The 22,968-nt window shown below is 45.2% G+C and overlaps 1 protein-coding gene across 1 annotated transcript in view; it reads left to right on the top strand.

The window, feature by feature from the left end:
- OXCT1 (3-oxoacid CoA-transferase 1) overlaps positions 1-22,968 on the top strand; it is a 125,434-nt gene that overhangs the window by 3,625 nt on the left and 98,841 nt on the right. The window contains exon 3 of the mRNA XM_037902729.2: positions 5,712-5,802. Within this exon, the coding sequence (XP_037758657.1) occupies positions 5,712-5,802 (91 nt within the window). The remainder of the gene's footprint in view (positions 1-5,711; positions 5,803-22,968) is intronic.

The raw sequence follows: 22,968 nt of genomic DNA, 5'->3' as shown, positions 1-22,968 counted from the left end.
AACATTGCTTGTACGCATGCACACTTGGCTCCTTGCATTGGCGCTGCACGTATTTTCCAGGAGTGCTTGTGTCATGCGCAGTGTGGTGCATCATGGGTAGGTATCCCACTGTGCAGCCCGTCACCCTCCACACACTGTCTTTCATGAAGTTTTGGCAATGCCTGGTAGGGCAGAAGTGAGTTGCACAGGAATGACTGGGAGCATGGGGTCAGCTTCCCAGCGCGCCACTCTCCATCCTGTAATGACATCTGTCCCTTAATTTTCACGCCTTTTTAAAAATTTATGAACCTGCGTGGCCCTCCTTGCTTTCTGCCATCTCAGTGCAAAACTCTGCAATCTCCACACTTCTGTCAGCTGTCAGAAGAGTTGCAAACAAAGGACGCGCAATTCTCCAGTATTTGTAGAGCCGGAAGAAGAACCAAATGGGTAGAGGGGAAGATGACAATTCCTTGGAGGACAGATTGCTGTGGGACATAGTGCAAACCAATTGAAGGCTGTTGGTGGCATTCACATAACAACTGCAGATGGTGGTGTGCCACTCCTGGGCCCAAGAAATGAGCACTAACTGGTGGGATCACATCGTAATGCTGGCTTGGGATGACCAGCAGTGGCTGCAGAACTTTCAGATGTGCAAGGCCACATTCCTGGATCTGTATGCTGAGCTCACTCTAGCACAGGGACACCAAAATGAGAGCTGCATCGACAGTGGAGAAGCGAGTGTTGATCACACTGTGGAAACTTGCAATGCCGGATTGCTATTGGTCAGAGAGAAATCATTTTGGAGTTGAAAAAATCCACTGGGGGTGGGGGCTGTTTTATGCAGCATGCCTGGTTAATTGTCTCCTGCTATGGAGGGCTCTGACTCTTAACAACATGCAGGACATAATGAATGGTTTGCAGCAATAGGGTTCCCAAACTGCGGTAGAGCAAGAGGCAGCATGCATCTCCCTATTTGGCACCAGACCACCTTGCCACTGAGAACATCAACAGAAAGGGATACTTTTCTATGGTTATGGAAGCATTGGTGGATCACCAGGATGCTTCACCAACATCAATATTGACTGGTCAGGAAAGGTGAATGATGTTTGCATCTCTAAGAACACAAGACTGTTCAGAAAACTGCAACCAAGGACTTATTTTCCCGATAGGTGGATTACAGTTGGTGATGTTGAAATGCCAATAGTGACCCTAGGGAATGCAGCCTATCCTGGCTCCCCATGCTTATGACGCTATACGCTGGCCACCTGGACCACACCAAGGAAAGATTCAATTACAGGCTCAGCAGGTGCAGAATGACAGTTGAATGTACCTTTGGTAGATGGAAGGGATGCTGGTTTTTACTCACAAGAATGGATTTCAATGGTGGTGGGAAATATCCCAATAGTTAAAGCTGCCTGCTGTGTCCTGCATAATATATGTGAAGCAAAGGGGGAAAAGTTGCTGCCGGGGCGGGGGTGGAGTGACCATCTGCTGAGTTTGAACAGCCAGACACAAGAGCTATAAGAAGAGCTCAGCACAGAGCTATCTGGCTCAGGGAGGATTTGAAAGAGCACTCTAAACAGTTAAATCACAGTAACGCATTGTGGTGGACTGTGCTCTCTCCCTGGCCTGGTTGTTTCGGGGCCTGTTAGGAATTGTGGGTGCTTGGCACACATCTATGAATATAACACTCCCAATGCACCTGTTAATTCTGTGGTGCTTCCTGTATATTTGATGATTGCACTGTCACAGATCCCATGAGTTTGTCACACTGCACAGTAACAAGTATGTAGGTACTTTCAGAATAAAGATGAATTAATTCCCAAATAATAATAAAATTTTATTCAGTAACAAAGTCTGTACAAAGAAAAATCTGCAGCTTAAAATCAAATTAATTTAAAACTCAATAAATTAATGCAACAGAACTTAAAGGGAAAGAACATTCACATCTATTTTACCTACCCGTGCAGCAAGTGTGGCATTCACAGGTCAGTGTATGTGTAGCTGTGGTTGTCCATAATGTCCCCGGGTGGAGTGGTAGGGGTTGAGATGCAGCCCCTGATGCCATGTGATATGTTGAGGGGGTGGTATAGGGAAGTGCTGTAATGGAGTTGTCTGTGGACTGCAAAGGGAGGCAAGCCTGTGATATTAATCCTGTAGACTCACAAGAGTCTGCAGAATCTGTATTTGCTGCTGGAGAAGCTCCATTATGTCCTAGTGCACTTCCCTCTCTTTTTCCTGCTGGGACTCCTGGGCCTTTCTCCTGTCTGCTCTTTCCTTCTCCAGGCTGTCTGCACTGTTCACCCTACATGTCCTTTGCTTATGGTCTGGTGCAGCACTGGCTTGCAGGATCTCATTGAACATATTGTCCTGAATTGTCTTTTTTTCCCCTCCTTATCTGGCTCAGACATTTGGCGTGTGTATCGGGGGTGGGGGCAGGGGGGAACACTCCACAATGCCGCAAAGGCAGAAGCTGCAGATTAAAACACACACAGCTGCCTTTGTCCATATAGTCACAATGGAAAGTTAAGGTTCAGACCTTCCTTCCCTTGCTCCCCTAAAGTTTTAAACAGGACGTGCTTATTTGCACTTCTGCTTCAGAGTAATTGTGCACAGTGCCACTCACAGCACCAGCCATGGCCCTCAAAGGTGAGGGAAACGAGGAGGGAATTTCTTGGTTGCATGGAACTATGATAAGGGTAATGGCAATGAATACTGGCACTGTTTTCACAGGTGGTGGTTTTTAGCTTGTATCTCATGCCTCAGGGTAATAAAGGCACAGAAAACACCACTGCTGTTGGTGTCCCAAAGCTGCCCAGGCCTGTATGCTGCTGCTAGCCTGTGTACTGCAAAGGTGCCTGCCAATGTTTATTGCTGACTGGCATGGAAAAGTGTCCTACCACAGAGGAAGAAATAAGGCTGCTATCCCTAGAAATCTTCAGGAGAGGACTGCAGAGTATCTCCATGAAAGTTTCATGGAGACAGCTCAGGAGCATTCAAGGGACATCCCTGTGTTCATAAACTGTTCTGCATGCCTCCTCACCCAAAACTGTACAGGGGAGTGAAAAGCAGATAACTATACTACCTCTCTTTATTGTACCACTACCTCTTCTAGTATGAGTCAATTAATGAAAAGTTGGTATCAGTATCCTGTTAAATTGGGGGTGCCATCAGTATGTCATTGTAATGAGAAATACCATTACATGTTTACCCAAGGTTCCTTCCCCTGCAACAGGCTCACCCGTACTTGACTGCTGGGACTGACTGAACTGTAGTGGAATCTCAAACAGGTCCTGGCGTGCAACTGGGGAGTCCATCTACAGCACATGTCCCCCATCCTCCTCCTCCTTGCTGTTCGTGTCAGGGGCCTGTGGTTTGGGCTCCTTGGAAGTATCCACAATGGTGTACAGCGGGTGGTGGTGAGGTCTCTGCCAAGTATGGCATGCAGCTCTTTGCAAAAGAGGCAGGTCTGCAGCTCAGCACTGGATTGACTGTTGGTCTTCTGATAAGCCTGACACAGTTCTTTGCTTTCAATCAGCACTGTTGCTGATCACAGTTGCCACCTTTCATGCAGTAAATAAGCACCCCGACTTTCACAATAAACCCCAAATCAAGCTAATCCCGTTTCAAAACAAGGCCAAAACAAGCTCAGCCCTAAGAACCCGCAACACTCTAGTTGACTAGATTTCCCCCCCACCCCCCAGCGTGCAGTCTGGGACTGTGGTGGGCCCGCTGTGCAACCCTGACTCTCTCTCTCTCTCTCCCCCTTACCCCTGCTTGCTGGGAGCTGATCCCCGCCCCCCAAAGCAAAAAGCCACAAGCCAAAAATTAGCCAACAGGCAACTCACAAGCCAAATAAGCCAAAAACAAGCCCACTTTTCGCTTTTTTTCCCACGGGTTTGTCATGTCTGTTGCTGATCCCTGTTGTACCTCGTGTCCCACATCCCCTGTGTGATCTGCCTGTAGATGTCCATATTTCTACGGCTGGGCAATAGCTGTGCTTGCATAGCCTTTTCCCACAGACCCAGGAGAGCCAGTATTTCCTGTCTTCTCCAAGCAGGAGCACACCTGGAGTGTGTAGATAGTATGGTCAACTGGGCAGTTGAAATCCGCAATGGAGAGCTGCTAGGTGTGCTCACCGAGCAAGACAGGAAAAGACATTTACAAAATTTGTGTGGCTTTAAAGGGGAGGCAGACCTTCCTGTCTCTGCAATCTCTGGGTGGTGGAGTTAAAATTGTGACCAAAGCAGTCAGTGTCATGCATTGTGGGACAGCTGCTGGAGGACTGTTGGAGTCGACATAAGTAACCAGTGTTTATGCTCATGCTGAGGCAACCTCGGTATGTCGACTATGGCTCAGTGCTGCTTAGGGAGCTGGTATTACTGTGTTGCTGTAATGGGGCACTCACATCAGTGGGAGACACATTTAAAAGTAGACATATGTACAACTAGATTGACGCAAGGCGTCTTGCATCAACCTAACTTTGTAATGTAGACCAGGCCTGAGCCGCTAAGGTGCTTAGGAAATTTTTTTACCCACACACATGCACACACCCACAAAAACCCTGAAATTCCCTAATGGAAAAATGCTGCAAAGGTTGAAAATGTTACTTATGACTGATCTAGGTTATATTTGTGCTACAGTTTCCTTTTACTGGCCAATTGGTAACACTTTATATCTACATTATAAAAGTGTCCTGTATGTGTCCTATTCAGAAGTTAAAAATATGTAACTTTTGCTGTGAAATCTCAATATATTTTGTAAACAGAAAGCTAGATTTTTTTTTAAAGATATCAGGTAATCACATTTTAAAAAATGTAGCATATGGGTTATCTTGATAGTTACCACAAATTCATAACAGTAAGGCTGCAGGGAAATACACACTTAGTGCAGAAATTTTTTTATTTACATCAGGAAGTATTACAGTTTTTGTTCCAAACAAAAAACAAAATTTTTGTCTTGCAGAGTTTACAATAAAAAAACATGTGGGTCCAATACAAATATACAAGTGTCCAAACACAATGATGGGCAGTTGCCATCTAGCAAATACAGAAGAGCATGTGTTCTTCTTAGCTGAAATGTTTTATGGAGTACCTGGGTTTTTACAAGTTGCTGGTGGGGTTTTTAAGGCAAAAGAGGGGCTGCCCCAAGCCTATGGGGCTGCATAAAAGGTAGACACAAAGATGAGAATACAGAAAAAGAGAACTCTGATCGCAGTTACTCTAGTTATACAGATTGGTAGCAGAGATTAGAATTAGACCATCTTCAGGACTGAAGCTGGACTGGATTGAAGTAGGGGGAGTATATCAGAGGGAAAGAAGGAAGAGGTGTGGGTGGAGGCAAACTATGGGTTGTGTGAAACTGAAGGGGAGAAGCTTTAAACTTAATATTGCAGAAGTAGGGAAGCTACAGCAGAGATCCAGTATGGAGACAAATATAGCCAACATAATGGGAAGGGAAGATGACTTTTGGATGGACTGAAGGGAAAAGAGATTGTACCCTCCCAAACCAACATTCATAGTAATGGGAATAGTGTGATTAAAGTCCTGTTCCTTATTCTGAGAAACATTTTCTCCAAGTGTTGAGCTGCTTATTTATCTATAACCAGATTATTCTCTTCGTTGCAGAATGTGTGTGGTTTTTATCATCTGCTGCACAGATTTATTTCTTATGATGAAATTGTTCCCTCTAGAATGCTTGTTACGTTCTTTGTTTGTGTTTGTTTTGCATAGGTTTTGGATTGTGTGGAATTCCAGAGAACCTCATAGGAGGCTTACTGAAGACTGGAGTGAAAGGGATAACTGCAGTCAGTAACAATGCAGGGTAGGTGTTCCTACACCCTTGGAATATTATATATAAAGAATTAATAAACCTGCTTACATAAATTATATTTTAACAGAGCTGGGATAAGTCTTGCATTGGAAATGAGGTTATATTTTCCCTTGGGAGAGCCATCCTTGTGACTTGACATTCTATGGCCAAAATTATCCCAAAAGGATGATGTAAGGTGCATGTGCTTTGAGCTGCCAAGATCTTGTTTTGATTTGGACAAATTCCCATGGCTGCTTATTAAGCTATTTTTGGAACAGTTATTTGGACATGACTATAGAAGTACAGTAGACTTCCAAGCTTTGTCGTAGAGAGCTGTTGTCACTGCTGTGGCATATGGTGAGTTAGTCATTCTGCTGAATGCCACCACAAAACCTGGTTATACATATTTCAGCTAAACTGTTTTAAAAGCCATGATTTCAACTCTACTTCTTTTTTTAAGTCATAGGGAATTTTTGAACACTCCGTTTAGTACTCACATAGTAACTTTGTTACAACAAAAGACTGCAGAAGGGATCCTCCTCAGTGAGTTTTGCGGTATGTCTACACTGCAATAGAAACCCGCAGCACCAAGTCTCAGAGGCCAGGACAGCTGACTTGGTCTTGGGCTATGGGTCTAAAAATTGCAGTATTAACTTTTGGGCTGGGGCTGAAGCCCGGGCAATGAGACCTCCCCCTCACAGTGTACAGAGGTGGGTTCCAGCCCAAGCCCAAACATTAACACTGCAGTTTTGTAGTCCCACAACCTGAGCCCCGCAAGCCCGAGCCAGCTGACCAGGCCATCTGCAGTCATGCTGTGGGTCTCTTATGGCAAAGTAGACACCCTTCATGATCATGTGTCTTCTAAAAAAAAAAAAAACGCTTAACAGTTAAGAAATTCATGTAAGTGGGAGGAGAGAATGACTCCTGAGTATGGATATTATCTCTCAGCCTTCACACAATTTATCTTATGTATTTTTAGAACTCTTTGATCATGATTTCCAGAGCACTTAACAATCTTTGTATATAGAAATAATTTCACTAGGGTGACCAGATGTCCCGATTTTTGGGTCTTTCTTATATAGGCTCCTATTACCCCCCCACTCCCATCCTGATTTTTCACACTTGCAGTCTGGTCACCCTAAATTTCACCCACTGAAGTGCATCTACTTCTGGGGTGGAACATAATAGCTATTTATCAGTGCACGGCAATACTGTTAGGATAGAGAGTGAAACTACAGGGAGGATGCAGATGTGCAGAGTATATTTACTTATCTTTGAATTTGCCCAGCCCATTGGGGCTAACACCCCATCTCCTTTGCAATGTCTCACAGGATGGTTAGTAACCAAAAGTGGTGTTAACTTTTGTTTAATAACTCATCTGATAAAATGGCACTGTCAGCAACATAGTAACTCCGAAGAACAATGTTTTGTTATTGACTTAGAGGGAAGAATGTGAAATCATAAATACGTCTTCTTGTAGCATTTATGCTTTTTCCTGGGACTTTTCCCATGACTTACTGACTTGACCTAAACTTTCTTTTCTTGTGAAATCTGTGATCACAGCACAATGCGCTGTGTTTACAGGTCATTACTGTAGTGTAGGTTTGTTTCTCAAATCCCTTGTTTTACCATTTCTCTCCGTGTCCCACCCCCCACACCTCTTTTTGGCACAGTGTCGCTTGTAATGTCAAGCAAACAAAGTAATGCCAGTGTGCTATCATTTCTGCAGTCTTGTACTTACTTTGTTTGTTCTATATTCTGCATTCACATCAAGGCAATGACAAAATATCACATTGTTTCAGTAGAACTGGATTAATATTGGTGGTTCTTATGGATCATTTCCTCAGAAAGGATGTTTGTGGGACCCTATCCACATCTTCCAGGGGAAGGATGATGATGAATCAGGAACCTCACATCTTGTTGGTTGGGGGCAGTGAGGGAACACAGGAGCGTAGGTAGAAAAGAAGACTTGAAAGGTTCTTTCCCCTGCAGGTGGGTTCTTAACATTATTTTACCAGAGGGAATTAATGTGAGTTAAGAACAGAATGTCATTCTAAGTATTTTCTGCACCAGTGCAGGCATTAGCATATTAAAAATAAATAAAAAATAAAAAGCTGTTTGAAAAGTGACTGTCCTCTTCCAGGAAGATTTCCTGTTATAAAAAGTTCAGAATATTAATGTATAACACTTGAGTTCTCATTTAACAAAATTTTAGCCATTTTTAAAAAATCAAGCATCTGAGTGAAACTACAAAATGAAGTTGGATGCTTCCTTGAGTTAAAATACAAAATGAAGCTGGGTGCAACTTGATAGTGTGAAAGACCAGATCCAGGCTTTTACTCTTTAACTTTCTTTCCTCTAACTTTACAAGTGGAGCTTAAACATTAACAAAGTTTCTTTTAATCTGCTGCTTTATTGACAGTGTAACTAAATGATAAGATAATGCTGATCCATTCATCATTTAAAACACTTTTAGCCTTTATCATTGCCAGATTTGAGTGAGATTGTTGAAAGCGTGACGTTGTAAACTGAAAGTACTTTTCTTCACAACAAAACACCTGTTAGTATCTGTCTTCACATTTTTACATTTATTCTGATGTAGGTAATTTCAGAATACTGCTGTTCCTTTTTAGCAGTATGAGAATTCGTAAATTTTTAGGAGACACTGTGTAGTTTATGGTAATTTGACAAAGTCCATTGCACTTCTGTCTCATCAGAAAGCTTCCTGCTTCTGATAAAGGTCTCTTGGCTCTTGATGGAACCTTTGCAAATATCTTCCATCTTTCCACCCTCCTGTTTAATCCTGTTGTGCTTCTCTCCATTGCCCTCTCATCCCACTCCTCTTCCTTTCTCTTCTTTGAGAGATGCCTCCAGACTGACATTTTATTAACTTTACATATTATTATCTTTGATTTTAATGAAAGGTGATATGTTTTTGAGGCTAGAGATTGGGTCCATGTGTAAATGTCTATACTTGTTAGGTTGAAATCCAACACTTAATGTTACTTTCATATGTTGTTTGGACCAGATCATACCCTCAGTTACACCTGTGCAACTTCATAGATTTGGTTTAGATTGATTCAAATAGGAGGAATTGAGGTAGAATTTGGCTCTGTGGGCCAAATGCCAGTTTCCATGGGATGAAGCAAAGGAAGGGAAAAGAAGCCTGAAACGATTTAAAGGTGAGGAGAGGGGTAGCTCTATCATATGCTTCTGCACTTGCAATTCCCAAATGAGCAGATCATCATGATATAGCTGAATATTTTTTTTTTTTTTTTTTTTGCTGAGGGGTGGAACTGAGGAGCAGCCATTTTGTTCCATGCCCCCTCCATCCCCACGGTCATTCTAGTCAGGAGTTAACTGTGCTCCAAGCAAAGTTAACCGTCTCGCATGACCTTCTCATAAACAAACTAGGGAAATACAACCTAGATGGAGCAACTATCAGTTGGGTGCATAACTGGTTGGAAAGTTCTTCCCAGAGAGTAGTTATCAGTGGTTCACAGTCATGCTGGAATGGCATAACGAGTGGGGTCCCACAAGGATCGGTTCTGGGTCCGGTTCCGTTCAGTATCTTCATCAATGATTTAGATCAGGGATCGGCAACCTTTGGCGCACGGCCCACCAGCGTAAGCCCCCTGGCGAGTCAGGCCAGTTTGTTTACCTGCCGTGTCCGCAGGTTCGACCGATCGCAGCTCCCGCTGGCCATGATTCGCCACTCCAGTTAGGAAGGAATCAATTGCACACATACAAAATGGGAAATGACTGCCTAGGAAGGAGTACTGTGGAAAGGGATCTGGGGGTCATAGTGGATCACAAGCTAAATATGAGTGAACAGTGTAACACTATTGCAAAAAAAACAAACATTATTCTGGGATGTATTAGCAGGAGTATTGTAAACAAGACACAAGAAGTAATTCTTCCGCTCTACTCCACGCTGATTAGGCTTCAACTGGAGTATTGTGTCCAGTTCTGGGTGCCACATTTCAGGAAAGATGTGGACAAATTGGAGAAAGTCCAGAGGAACAACAAAAATGATTAAAGGTCTAGAAAACAGGACCCCACTCTTTATGAGGGAAGATTGAAAAAATTGGGTTTGTTTAGTCTGGAGAAAAGAAGACTGAGACGGGACATAACAGTTTTCAAGTACATAAAAGGTTGTTTCAAGGAGGAGGGAGAAAAATTATCCTTCTTAACCTCTGAGGATAGGACAAGAAGCAATGGGCTTAAATTGCAGCAAGGGCGGTTCCTAACTGTCAGAATGGTTAAGCACTAGAATAAATTGCCTGGGGACGTTATGGAATCTCCATCATTGGGGATTTTTAAGAGCAGGTTGGACAAACGCTGGTCAGCGATGGTCTAGATAATACTTAGTCCTGCCTTGAGTGCAGGGGCCTGGATTAGATGACCTCTCGAGGTTCCTTCCAGTTCTATGATTCTAACTCTCCTTTGCAACTTCTGCTGGTTGGAATCCTGGAAAGAGCTTGGCTGTCAGTGGGAACCCAGGACCATATTCCGCTCCCATTGAAACTAGGCTTTCCACTGACACTAATGGGAGTCAGATAGGGCCCCTAGAGAGCAGTGTGATGGGGCATGCTTTCCTTAGGAATGCCCAGAAATCCATGTTGCTGCAGATTCTTGGGCTCTGAATGGTTTGAAGGCTGTGTCTCCGTCCCATTCTGTAGGGCTACAAACAGCCACTATCCCTGAAGGAAGAATGCAGCAGTAATCCCATAACACTCCTTGCCAAGATCATAAAACATTTCCCCAGCCTTTTTCTGTAGGGCATGAGTGTGTAACTCTATGTACTTTATTTAAAAGGGTTGTGTCTGTTCAGGACAATGATATAATTGATCAAATTTGAATTACTGCATGTTGAAAGACTTGCATTCAGGATGAATTTTAGGCTTGTGATCCTCCACCTATGGTGCATGTTACATCTGAGGAAGATGAAAATTGAAAACAATTATTACACATGCACTGGCTTGTTTTGACTTCAGTATTAATAGTAAGCCATGCCTACTTTTAATATTTTTTTCCTAATAGTACCACAGGCCATTGGCATAAAAATGCTTCTTGAAATCCTAAGGAAAAGGCTATCAACAGAGGACAGCTAATTTTCAAAGTAGGTCACTATTTAGCCACATAAAACCTTGAAAACATCCTTTCACTGAAACAAGAGGGATCTCTTCCAACTAATGAGACTGCTGACCACTATTCACTGATATAAAGATGGAGAAAGTTAGACATTTCAGCCAGCCAAGCAATTAGATTAGAAAACTCTTGTGAATGAGTAGGTATATTAAAAGTAGTACATTGTCTGTTCCTTTGAACTGTTTGGGAGACACCAGGGCTATAATCCTGTAATCATTTAAGCAACAGTGTAAATATTTACTCATGTGAGTAAAGGTACTTTTGCCCTGAAGTGTCCGCAGACCCTCACTCCCATCCCTGTTTTTCCTTAATTGTGCCCCAGAATTACTTGGGATCTGGGTCCGGTAGCTCATCCCTTTAGGCTGGCGGTAGAGGCCTTTAGCCCACCCATGCCTGGATTCTCAGTAGGTGAAGAGTCTGCAGAACTGAAGCCCTTGTTAACACAGAACACCAAGCAACTATCCTCCTAGAGCACTGTCATCCTTCTGTAATTGCAGCTACTCTTAAAAACTCTATAGAATTTTAATTGAGTCTAATCTTTTTATAGGTTTTGGAATGATTCTGTAGAATTATATGGCAGGGATATACTCATAAATACTATATGAAGGTTTAAAAAAAACATACAGCCAGTTCAATTTCTTCTTTTCATAAAGCCAGTTTCATAAAGGGTCTGTTTCTGGAATGATTCTGTAGAATTATATGGCAGGGATATACTCATAAATACTATATGAAGGTTTAAAAAAAACATACAGCCAGTTCAATTTCTTCTTTTCATAAAGCCAGTTTCATAAAGGGTCTGTTTCTGCTATCCTTACTCAGTTTGAGGAGTTCCGTTCATTTCAACAATTAATTTCAGTGGTTCTACTTGTGAAGTAAGGAACTACTTAAAATCAGGGCTGCAGACCTAGGCCTAAAATGACTGTCATCATGATTCATATGGTGGAAAAATGGAAAAAATAATTTTAGTTAAAACAAGTCACAGGATCAAGGTCTCCTTGATATCTCTGTGCCTTCTCAGTGGGCCAAATTCATTCCTGTTATAACTCCACTGAAATCATCAGTTATACCATGGAGAAATGTGGCCCGATGTCCAACATCACAAAACCATTTTTTTTCTTGACAACATTTGTTTCTATTGGTGGCTCTTAAATATACATTATCTTATTTTCAAGGCCATAATTTTGGGCTCTGGAAATTCAATAATATTTCACTATAAATAGTACAATAGAAGACTTCTAGGTTACTACTTAAACTTCCTAATCCCCTGAGATGATCTTCTAAAAAGAGATTGGCGGCATACTGTCAGATTACCACTGATTCAAACTGTCTGCTTAAAAGCATGATAACCTGTTACCCGCACTGCACTCCATCATTTGTGTGCTTTCTGAAGGAATCCCTTTGATTTTGGAGGTAAACTTGCTCTAGTATGTTGAACTGTGACATTGTGGTAAAGATTTGACCTGCTTGTTATAACAGCAGGCTTGGGACTGAATGGAATAGACAAAAATGCTACAGAAGTGGGAAAGGGTTATTGAATGTAATGGGAAAGTATTTATTACAGGCTTTAATTACTGTTGCTGAGAGCCAAGGTAGATAAGACATCTGTGACTATGTTGCATTCTAATTTAGATTCCAAGCTTCTTTGGTCTAGGACTGTGTTTACAACTGTACTTTGTACAGCACCAGAAACACTGTCAGCTCTTAACAAATAACTAATTATAGTGGAATGAAAACATTAGTAATATGCATTACATTATGTTTACTAAAATAGATTTTACTTTTCCTATTTTATCTGCCATGTAACTTCTATGGATGCATGGGACCTGAAGTTAAAAGTCAGTGGCAAAAAACTGTTAACACAGAGTTACTGTTGCTTGGTGGTATGTTGACCTGTGGTAGAATGTTGTTAAGCTGAGCAAAACTCAAACTTCTGAAAACCAGGAAAGACACAGTTAATGTTGCCTATGCAGGCTTGTCTCTGTGCTCTCCCAGCACTACCCCATTACATGGTTGTTAAAACATACCTTGACTTTGCCAACCCACACTGTTGCTGAAATGTACAAGCTCTTCACCTCCTTCTACAACCAGTTCATTCTTATCCACAGGATTCCATCTAACAATACTGATGGACAAAGAGGCTCGGAGGTGATTGCTCATGTTGTCTTCCCTCTGTTTCCCTGGAGTTGGCAGTAGCTTGTGTCTAGTCGATGAACCCTGTCTCTGAGAAACAGTGAAGTGTTAGAGCTTGTAATGTTTGTGCCATACTGTGTACATTTTCTGGTCAACCACGAACCCTCCACTTTCCCAGCTAATGTGCTTCGAGCACTTAACAGCTTTCATATTGACTTTGTAGCAATTATACAGATGCTCAGTCAAATCAGAAAAAACTGTCACAACTCCTGGATAAAAATCTCTTACACCCTCCAAATCAGCTCTCATACATTGTATGGGGTGCACACCAGATTTAAGGCCCAGATAATTTTCGCCTAATGAATCACCCCATCCTCAAACATGATGCCAATGCAGGCCACCTCTCTCCACGCAGATTGGCCTGTAGCCAGCAATCCCCATGTCATGGCGTACTGCTTGCTGTCCTGCAAACTTCTGCAACCTTGTGATCCAGGAATTGCCCAGAATCCACCTGTTGGCAACCCTTACAGCATGCGGATTTCTTTGCCCTCAGCAGCCAGGGTACCTGTGCTGTCCATTCCAAATCTTTGCACTAGGTGTCTTTGGACACACCATATTCATTTGCCCTGAGAGCACAAAGTAACCACTCCCCCGGAATCTTTCCAGACGACACATCTGTGCAAGAGTAGAAGTGAACATGTTCCTAAATACCTATCCCAATTTGGGTCCCCCAACTACCTTTTGTAAAACTTTGAGGCACTCAGGCCATTTTTTCCCACATCACATGAATCGTTTGATCTCTAGTTCTGTGCAAAAGAACAAAACAAAACTCCTAGAAACTTTTGTTGAAAAAAAATGGCTTTTTCTTTTCTTCAGGGCTTATATGTCCATAACCCTTAGCTCCAATGACCACCCCCATTTGGGTCACTAGCCCTACTCTGCACCTCCTGAGGCAAACCAACTCCTCTGAGGCACACCAAATTTCAGAGGAATCTGACTAAGCATATCAATTTCAGAGGATTTACAGGGATGCAACCTTAACTATAGTGGTGCTGCTGTGCCACTAAAGTAAGAGATATTCCCTATCCCACAGAGCTCTCAGTGAATTGGTGGCCGTGCAGGGTTTGGTGCATTGGCAGAGCTGAGGAGTGTAGGGGAGTTAGGGTGCAGTGTTGGGGTGCTCCAGTAGAGCTGGGGGTGTAAGGTAGTTGGGGTGCACTGGCAGAGCTGGGGAGTGCAATGCTTCCCTCACCTAAGCCCCCAACTCCTCTCCCCTTTCCCATAACTCCTCTACCGCTATTCCTGCACTCTTCCACCCTTTATATCCCTCCCAGAAAGCATTTTCATGTCTGTTTTTTCTCTCCAAATGCTTTGATTACATTCCCCCAAATAAAATTGCCATTCATCACTCACAAATTGTAGCAACCACCAGTCACTCAGTCCAAAGCTCCATTTGTCTTAGGTGGGGGGTTGTCATGATCTTTTCTTTGTTAATTGAAGGGCGACTTCACAGCCATCGATCTCAATGAGATCTGAGGTTTCATCCAGTCATTAATACCTCTCAGTTTAACAGTACAAGGCAATGGAAAGAGACCATTTGGGAGGAGGGGGAACAGGAGGGGAAGGGACAGGACTGTAACTTAAGAACCCCTCAGTTAAATTTTGGATCATGAACGCTACCCCATGAGACACACCAGTCTGATTTACTGTTTGGCTTTTAGAGCATTAAAGCAGAGTCAAGTTTGAAGCATATAAAATGGTAGGAATGGAAGCCATTTTGTCTTAAATACCATTCTCAGTTTGGGTCCCCCAAAGATTTAGTGGGGGTCCTGCACTGCCTTGGTAAAACTCAACAACTTGAGACCATTTTTGAGCCACATCGCATCAATAGTTTGATCTCTGGCTCTGCATGCAAAAAAGAACAAAAACCAAACACCAACCCAGAAACTTTTTGAAAAATGGTTATTTTTTCAGGATTTATATCTCTGCAACCCTGGCAGTTTCAAATGACCCCAAATTTGTGTGTCTAACACTACCCTTCACCCTACTGAGGCACACCAACTTTCAGAGGAATCTAACTAAGCATGTTGATTTTAGAGGACTTAGAACTGTCCATCTTTAAACAGGAGTTGTGACACAACCTTAGTTAGCTGTAGTGGTCCTACCATGCCACTATAATTTGGGTCAGATTTCCTGATGTGACTTCCTCTGTGAAGTAATTTATCCAGTGTCCAGATCTCTGTCTTAATTTCCCCATTATTATTTATTTATGGAAGTCCCACTGTGTGGTAGGTGCTTTCTGAACACACAAGAAATGGAAACCTGTTTTGTGTGTTTTTAACATTTCAGAAATACTCTGTAAAATGAACCCTTGCATCCAGTATGTCTCAGAAGAGTTGAGAGGCTTTAATTCATTCTGCTTTTACAGACACATAATTAGACAAAGAGTTTATAATTTAAATAGAGAAAATAACAGCTGCGGGCGGGGGGCGGGGGGAGAAGGGCTGTGTCATGTTGAGTCTGTGGTTTCTACTATGTGTGTGTGTGTTTGTGTGGAGAGTGCTGCTTCTGTGTGATGTATACAGAAGTGTGGATGCATACATAGACAGAATATATGAAGTTAACTACATTGCCCCTCCCGGAAGTGAAGTTACAAGCTAAACTTGCACTGCAGTGAGTTGCATTAGGCAAACCTTGCTCTTAGTATGTTGCCAAAATAATAATGGCAATAAATAAATCCATAAAATATCATCAGTTAAGTTGTTTGGTCTATATGTTTTTAACTTATAAGGTTCTTTATTACAGTTACTGAACAGCTAACACTTTGTAAACTATAACCCCAGAAGAAGACTGCACAGCTCATGTTTCCAATTTTATCATAGGAGTTATTTCAGGATGGCAGTACACATAGTCCTAAGGTTACTAAAGTATAGAGCCATTAAGAAATCAAATACAGCAGTGAGCAGCTTGACTTCCAGATTTTGACTACATCATGATGATGAGTGGAAATACAGGAGCTGATCTAAGCTTAACTGTAGTACGGTATCAGTATATTGTCACTCTAACACCATGCACCAGAAGTTAACCTTAGCCTTCAATCACTATCATACTTCAAAGGCCTAGTGAATGAAATATGTTGCATGTACTGCAGATTCAAACATGATGAGTACAAATTCTGCAAATATCTTCATCAGTAGGAGAATATGGTATATGAAGGGACATGAAATGAAAGAGGGGAATAAACCCCTTCATTTGTTGTAAGTAGAAATGTTGAATAGTATTTCACAGTGGAGAGTGAAATGGGAGGAAGCCGACTGACTTTCCTGCTAGCCTAAAGGCAATGAAGCATAACGGTGGAACTTAGCATAAGTCTGAGCAGCTTTAACCTTCTGAGTCTAGAAAATGTGTTTTTCAATACATTTCATAAGGTATTTTGTATATAAGTAAAGTACATAAGACTGGATTACTTTTTTTTTTTAAAGTTGATTTCAAAGTAGTAGTAAGAGTGTGCACTTCTATGAGGGATTCTTTTCAGAACGTTTGTCACCTGCCCTTTTCAAACTTCATGACCACTGTCTGCCCTTTATTGGTCACCCTCAGAAACAGGGTACTGGATTTGACGGTCCAATGTCTTGATGGGCAAGTATTCATAGGTGGCTGGTGACAACAGTGTTTAGTCTTAAGTGCCCAAATTCCTTTTCAAAATGAGATTTAGGCTCCTAAATCAGTTAGGCATTGCAACACTGAGTGCAGCAACGCCTAAATAGCATTTACAATTTGGGCCTTAAAGTCTGATTCATCTCCCAGTAAAATCAATGGAAAGACTCCCAGAACTTCAGTGGGAGTTGGACTGAGCCCTGACTGCTTTTCTAGTTCTCGTGGCACCACCATAGCTGTTGGAGCACTTTACATTAGGGGCAGCAGCTTGCGTAGGCGTATCATGCCCCTTCCGCCCCATTACCATAGTTCTCTCCAAAATATTTGAGGGAATTAGCTTGCCCTGCCCTCAGTCACCAGGTGCTGACATGACTTCTCTGCTGTTACTATATGACAGGAGGAGTTTTAATTTCAGTGCTGAATTGGATAGTCACGATGAAATGCTAAGGGAGCTTAGAGAGGCTATCAAAATAAAGAACTCAATAATAGTGGGGGATTTCAATTATCCCCATATTGACTAGGTACATGTCAGCTCAGGGCGAAATGCAGAGACAAAATTTCTTGATACTTTAAATGACTGCTTCTTGGAGCAGCTGGTACAGGAACCCACAAGGGGAGAGGCAACTCTCGATCTAGTCCTGCGTGGAGCGCAGGATCTGGTCCAAGAAGTAACTATAACAGGCCCATAATATAATAACATTTAACATTCCTGAGGTGGGAAGAACACCTCAACAGCCCAACACTGTGGCATTTAATTTCAGAAAGGGGAACTATGCAAAAATGAGGTTAGTTAAACAGAAATTGAAAGGTACAGTGACTAGAGTGAAATCCCTCATGGACGCTTTTCAATGAAGATATTGAACAGAACCAGAACCAGACCCAGAACAGTTCCCTGGGAGGCCCCACTCCATATGCCTTTCCAACTTGACTGTGAACCACTCATAACTACTCTCTGGGAACGGTTTTCCAACCAGTTATGAACCCACCTTAGAGTAGCTCCATCTAGGTTGTAATTCCCCAGTTTGTTTACGAGAAGGTCATGTGAGACAGTATCAAAAGTCAAGGTATGCCATATCTATTGCTTCCCCCATCCACGAGGCATGTTACCCTGTCAACGAAATCTATGATGTTTCTTTGACACAACTTGTTCTTGACAAAGCCATGCTGTTACTTATCACCTTATTATCTTCTAGGTGTTTGCAAACTGATTGCTTAATTATTTGCTTCGTTCTCTTTCAGGGTATCGAAGTTAAGCTGACTGGTCTGAAATTCCCCAGGTTGTCCTTATTCCCTTTCTATAGATGGGCACTATATTTGCCCTTTTCCAGTCCTTTGGAATCTCTCCCGTCTTCCATGACTTTTCAAAGATAATCACTAATGGCTCAGATACCTCCTATGACAGCTCCTTGAGTACTCTAGGATGTATTTCATCAGGCCCTGGTGACTTGAAGACATCTTACTTGTCTAAGTAATTTTTAATTTTTTCTTTCACAATTTTTGCTTCTGATCCTACCTCATTTTCACTGGCATTCACTATGTTAGGCGTCCAACTGCTACAAACTTTTCTGGTGAATACATTCCAAGAACTTGTTGGATAATCTGTGCCTGCTGTATTATTTTTCCAACAGATGTCTGCATAATTGAAATCCCCCATCACCACCAAGTCCAGTGCTTTGGGTGATTTTGTTAGCCTGATCCACCTCTTCTTCCTGGTTAGGTAGTCTGTAGTAGATTCCCATCATCACCTTTGTTTTTTTTAACCCCTTTTATCCTTAGCCAGAGACTTTCAACAAGTCTGTCTGCTGTGATCTAGCTGGTGATAGAGAGTAAGGAAGCATTATATAATTGCATAATTGCCCGCATCATTGAAGGACAAAGAAAGACTATTTTATGAGGGGATTAAAAAGTTCTACTTTTTGTCTATAATAATGGATAATTCCAACTGGTTTTCCCTAAATTGTAGTTGAGTTAAAAATGTAAAATATATTGGTGTTTTCCATGAGGCTCTGTATATTGCGAACTTGCGGACTCAGCTATAGTGTGCTGGATATCTGGATTTGTCCCATAAAAAGTTTCTTTTTATAGGTTTTCTCTGTTTCTTCTTCCAGTGCTTGTTCACGTCCATTCCACATTAGGTGTGCGCGCGCCACGTGCACAAGCGTTGGAAACTTCTCCCCTTAGCGGCTCCTGTCAGGCCGGTGGGCCCCCTGAGTGAGCACGGGGGCACAGGGAGCCACTGTGCCGTGCATATATACCCCTGCTGGCCCGACCCCCTCCAGTTCCTTCTTGCTGTCCGTGGCAGTGTTGGAACAACCTCTCTCTCTCTCTTGTAGAAGAGAAGTCCCTTAGCCTTTAGAGTAGCTTTTATCAGTTTGTTTATGTATAGATTGTGGACACTTAAGTCATTAGGTGCTTGGAGGCCTCCAGCACCTGCCCCGGGCCGCGGGGCATGCCGCAGGCCCACGACTTCAAGGCTTGCGCCACGTGCCGCAAACCTATGCCAGTTAGTGACCCCCACGACTCGTGTCTATGTTGCCTGGGGGACGGACATCAAACTGAACGGTGTAGGATTTGCAAGGCGTTTAAGCCAAGGACAAGGAAAGAGAGAGACTTTCGCCTAAAGCAGCTATTGATGGAGGCCGCATTGCAGCCGCTGGGCCCGGAGCGCCTGACGCCGGCTCAGGCTTCCTTGGTGCGTAGTGCCCTGGAGCTGTCGAGAGACCCGGCACTGGCTAAGCACCGTAAACGGTCAGCCCTGGAGCGTCAGGCTAGGCCCCGGCACTGCTTGTCGTCCCCGGTGCGGCTCCCGGCGCAGTCTAAAGGAAGGCGCGGTCGTTCCCCGCACAGGAGGCTGGCGCCTCCCAAGGCCTCGAACGCCGGTAAGAGCAGGAAGGCCGTGGTACCGGCACTGACACAGGCGGTCCCAGCAGCACAAGCCCCATCGAGCCCAGACCTAAGTGAGCTCAGTGCCGACGATGGGCTCAAGGGTATAACGGATCAGCCCTCTACGCCTGGCACCTTTGAGGCTGCAAAGGACCTTATCGAGCTGTCGGTGGCGAGCCCCCTCCCGTATGGGGAGAACCCTCTGGCACCCATGCTTCGGGTTCTGTCAAGGGGTAAGCCGGCAATGGTGTGCCGCTCGAAGACACCGTCCTGGCACCGCTCCCGGAGTTGATCTCGGTCTAGCTCCGACTCTGCGGACTCACACTTGCCTGCCACCGAGAAGGAGGTTGTGGCACCAGCAGCGGGTCAATGCGAAGAAACACCAGAAAGGGCACGCCGCTCTCCGGCACCGCCCAGAGACCGGCACCAGGAGGAGTTGAGTCCTCTGGGGAGGGCCGTCTCCAGCAGACGGTCCTGGTCCAGGGAACGCTGGCACTGGTCCTGGTCCCGGTCCAGATCCCGGTCCCAGGGATACCGGTACCGCTCAGCCAGGAGCCACTAGTTCTCCCGCCAGCGCAGATCGTTGGCACCACCATGGCCTTCGCGATTGGTGTTGCCGCAGTCCGGCACCGGCTCTGACCGCTATAGCTATCCACACAGGGGCCTGGAGAGCAGGGACCCTCAGGGAAGCTGGTAACCTCAATGGGGGCTGCCAGGCCATTGGCCCTTCTGGACTCCCTGGGCCTATTAGGAGCACCAAGGGGCCCCGTCCAGGGCAAGTTACTCGGTGCAGCGGTCCCAGTCCCTGCACCAATGCCAGGCAGTGCCGGAGGCAACAGTATCCAGGCCTCCAGCATCCCCCCAGCATAGACCGGAGAGTCCGGCACCGAGCCAAGTGCCGTCCCATGGACTCCGGCCCCTATCATGGGAGATGGGAGCAGGAGGACCAACCAGAGGGGGTAGAGCAGCAGGTAATCTCCTCATCTTCCCCCGATGAGGCGGTGGCAGGTACAGAGGTGTCCGGTCCTCTACCCATTGACCATAGATCCCACCAGGAATTGCTGTGCAGGGTCGCCCAGAATTTGGGGTTGCAGGCCCAGGAGATGGTTGAGCAGGAGGACCCCATGGTGGACATTTTGAGCCCCTAAGGTCCATCCAGAATAGTGCTCCCGCTCATTAAGACCATTCAGTCCAGCTGTAAGACTATATGGCAGACCCCGGCCTCCAGAGCTCCAATGGCTAAAGGAGTGGAGCGTAAATACTTTGCCCCATCTAAGGGCTGTGAGTTCCTGTTCTGCCACCCGAGTCCATGCTCCCTAGTGGTTTCAGCATTAAATGAAAGGGAGCACCCTGGACAGCAGGCCCTAGCCTCTAAGGCCAAGGAGGCGAAATGACTGGACCTTTTTGGCAGAAAGGTGTACTCATCGGGGGGCATTCAGTTGAGGATTGAGAACCAGCAGGCCATCCTCAACAGGCACAATTTCAACTCCTGGGCGGCAGTGGGGAAGTTAAAGGACAATCTTCTGCAAGGTTCCCAACAGGAGTTCACAGCCCTGGTGGACAAGGGCAAGGCAGTAGCCAAGACCTCTCTCCAGGCCTCCCTGGATTTGGCAGATGCAGCAGCTAGAACAATCGCGTCGGGGTGGTCATGAGGCTCTCGGCTTGGCTCCAGGAGTCAGGCCTGCCCCCCGAGGTCCAGAATACACTCTAGGACCTCCCCTTCGAAGGGTCCAGGCTCTTCTCGGACCAGACAGATGTGAGGCTGCATAGCCTCAAGGACTCGCGAGCTACACTCAAGTCGCTGGGTATGCACACCCTGGCTACTCAGAGGAAGCCCTTTAAGCCACAGCCTTCCCCTCAATGCCAGTACCAGCCTTGCCATAGGCATGAGCCTTACTGTAGGCGAGGCAGGGATAACAGGCAACGGTGCAACAACAATAATAACAGTAATGCGCCGGGCCAGAACCAAGGTCAGCACAAACCCCAGCTGGGCACTAAGCCAGGCTTTTGAAGGTGCGCTCGAGGACAGCGTACCAGACTAGTCACTGGATCTGTCCCTTTGTTTCCTGAACCGCCTATCCCGTTTCTCCCGTGCGTGGTCCACCATTATGTCAGACTGTTGGGTCTTACGCACGGTATGGAATGGGTACTCACTGCAGTTCGCCTCCCTCCCCCCCTTCCATCTCCCTTCCCCATCCCTCTTCAGGGACCCCTCTCACGAGCATCTCCTAGAGAAGGAAGCCTGCTCGCTGCTAGAGGCGGGGGTGGTAGAGGCGGTGCTGGATGGGACTAAGGGGAAAGGGGTTCTACTCCTGGTACTTCCACATCCCCAAGACCAAAGGGGGCCTTTGCCCCATCCCTAGACCTGCGCAGGCTCAACAAATTTCTGGTCAAAGCCTGATTCCGCATGGTCTCTCTGGGCACCATCATCCCTTCCTGGATCTGGGGGACTGGTACGCCGCCCTTGATGTGAAGGACGCATACTTTCATATCGCCATCTTCCCAGCACATCAGCGGTTCCTACGCTTCACCATGGGCCGAGAACATTACCAGTTTGCGGTTCTCCCGTTCAGTCTAGCTGCAGTCCCAAGGGTGTTCACAAAGTGCGTGGTGGTGGTGGCGGCCTTCTTACGGAGGCAGAGAATCCAGGTGTACCCGTACCTCGATGACTGGTTCCTGGCAGGCCGATCCAAGGCGGAGATGCGGGGCCATGTGGAGGTGGCCCTGAGATTGTTCCACGAGCTGGGGCTCCTGGTCAACGTCCCCAAGTCCATGCTTGTACTCACACAGAAAGTGGAATTCATAGAGGCGGTCCTGGACGTGGTGCAGGCCAGGGCAAGCCTTCCAGTATCCCGATTCCGGGCTATCCAACAAGCGGTGGCCTCCCTGTGCCAGTTTCCAATGACAATGGCCAGGTGCTGCCTGCAGCATGCACATACGTGGTCAGGCATGCCAGACTGAGACTCAGGACTCTGCAGGCATGGCTCGCTTGGGTGTACTGCCCAGGCAGGGACCCCCTGGACTTCGTGGTGACAGCCCCAAGGGATGTGCTGGACTCCCTGCTGTGGTGGCAGTCCCAGTCTGTGGTTTGCGAAGGCATCCCCTTTGCCGCCCCAATACCGGACCTGACGCTGGTGACGGACGCATCAGACCACGAATGGGGGGCTCACCTGGGGGACCTCATGACACAGGCGTTGTGGTCCGGAGCAGAGCGGTCGCTCCATATCAATGTGAAGGAGCTCAGGGCGGTTCGTCTCACCTGCCAGACCTTTCACACCACTCTGAGTGGTCACAGTGTGACAGTTCTGACGGACAACACTACTGCCATGTTTTATATAAACAAGCAGGGCGGGGCTT

The sequence above is a fragment of the Chelonia mydas genome, chromosome 5, assembly GCF_015237465.2.
Source record: "Chelonia mydas isolate rCheMyd1 chromosome 5, rCheMyd1.pri.v2, whole genome shotgun sequence".
Lineage (NCBI taxonomy): Eukaryota > Metazoa > Chordata > Testudines > Cheloniidae > Chelonia > Chelonia mydas.
Note: the sequence above shows the minus strand (reverse complement) of the source record. Positions and strands in the feature narration are given on the sequence as shown.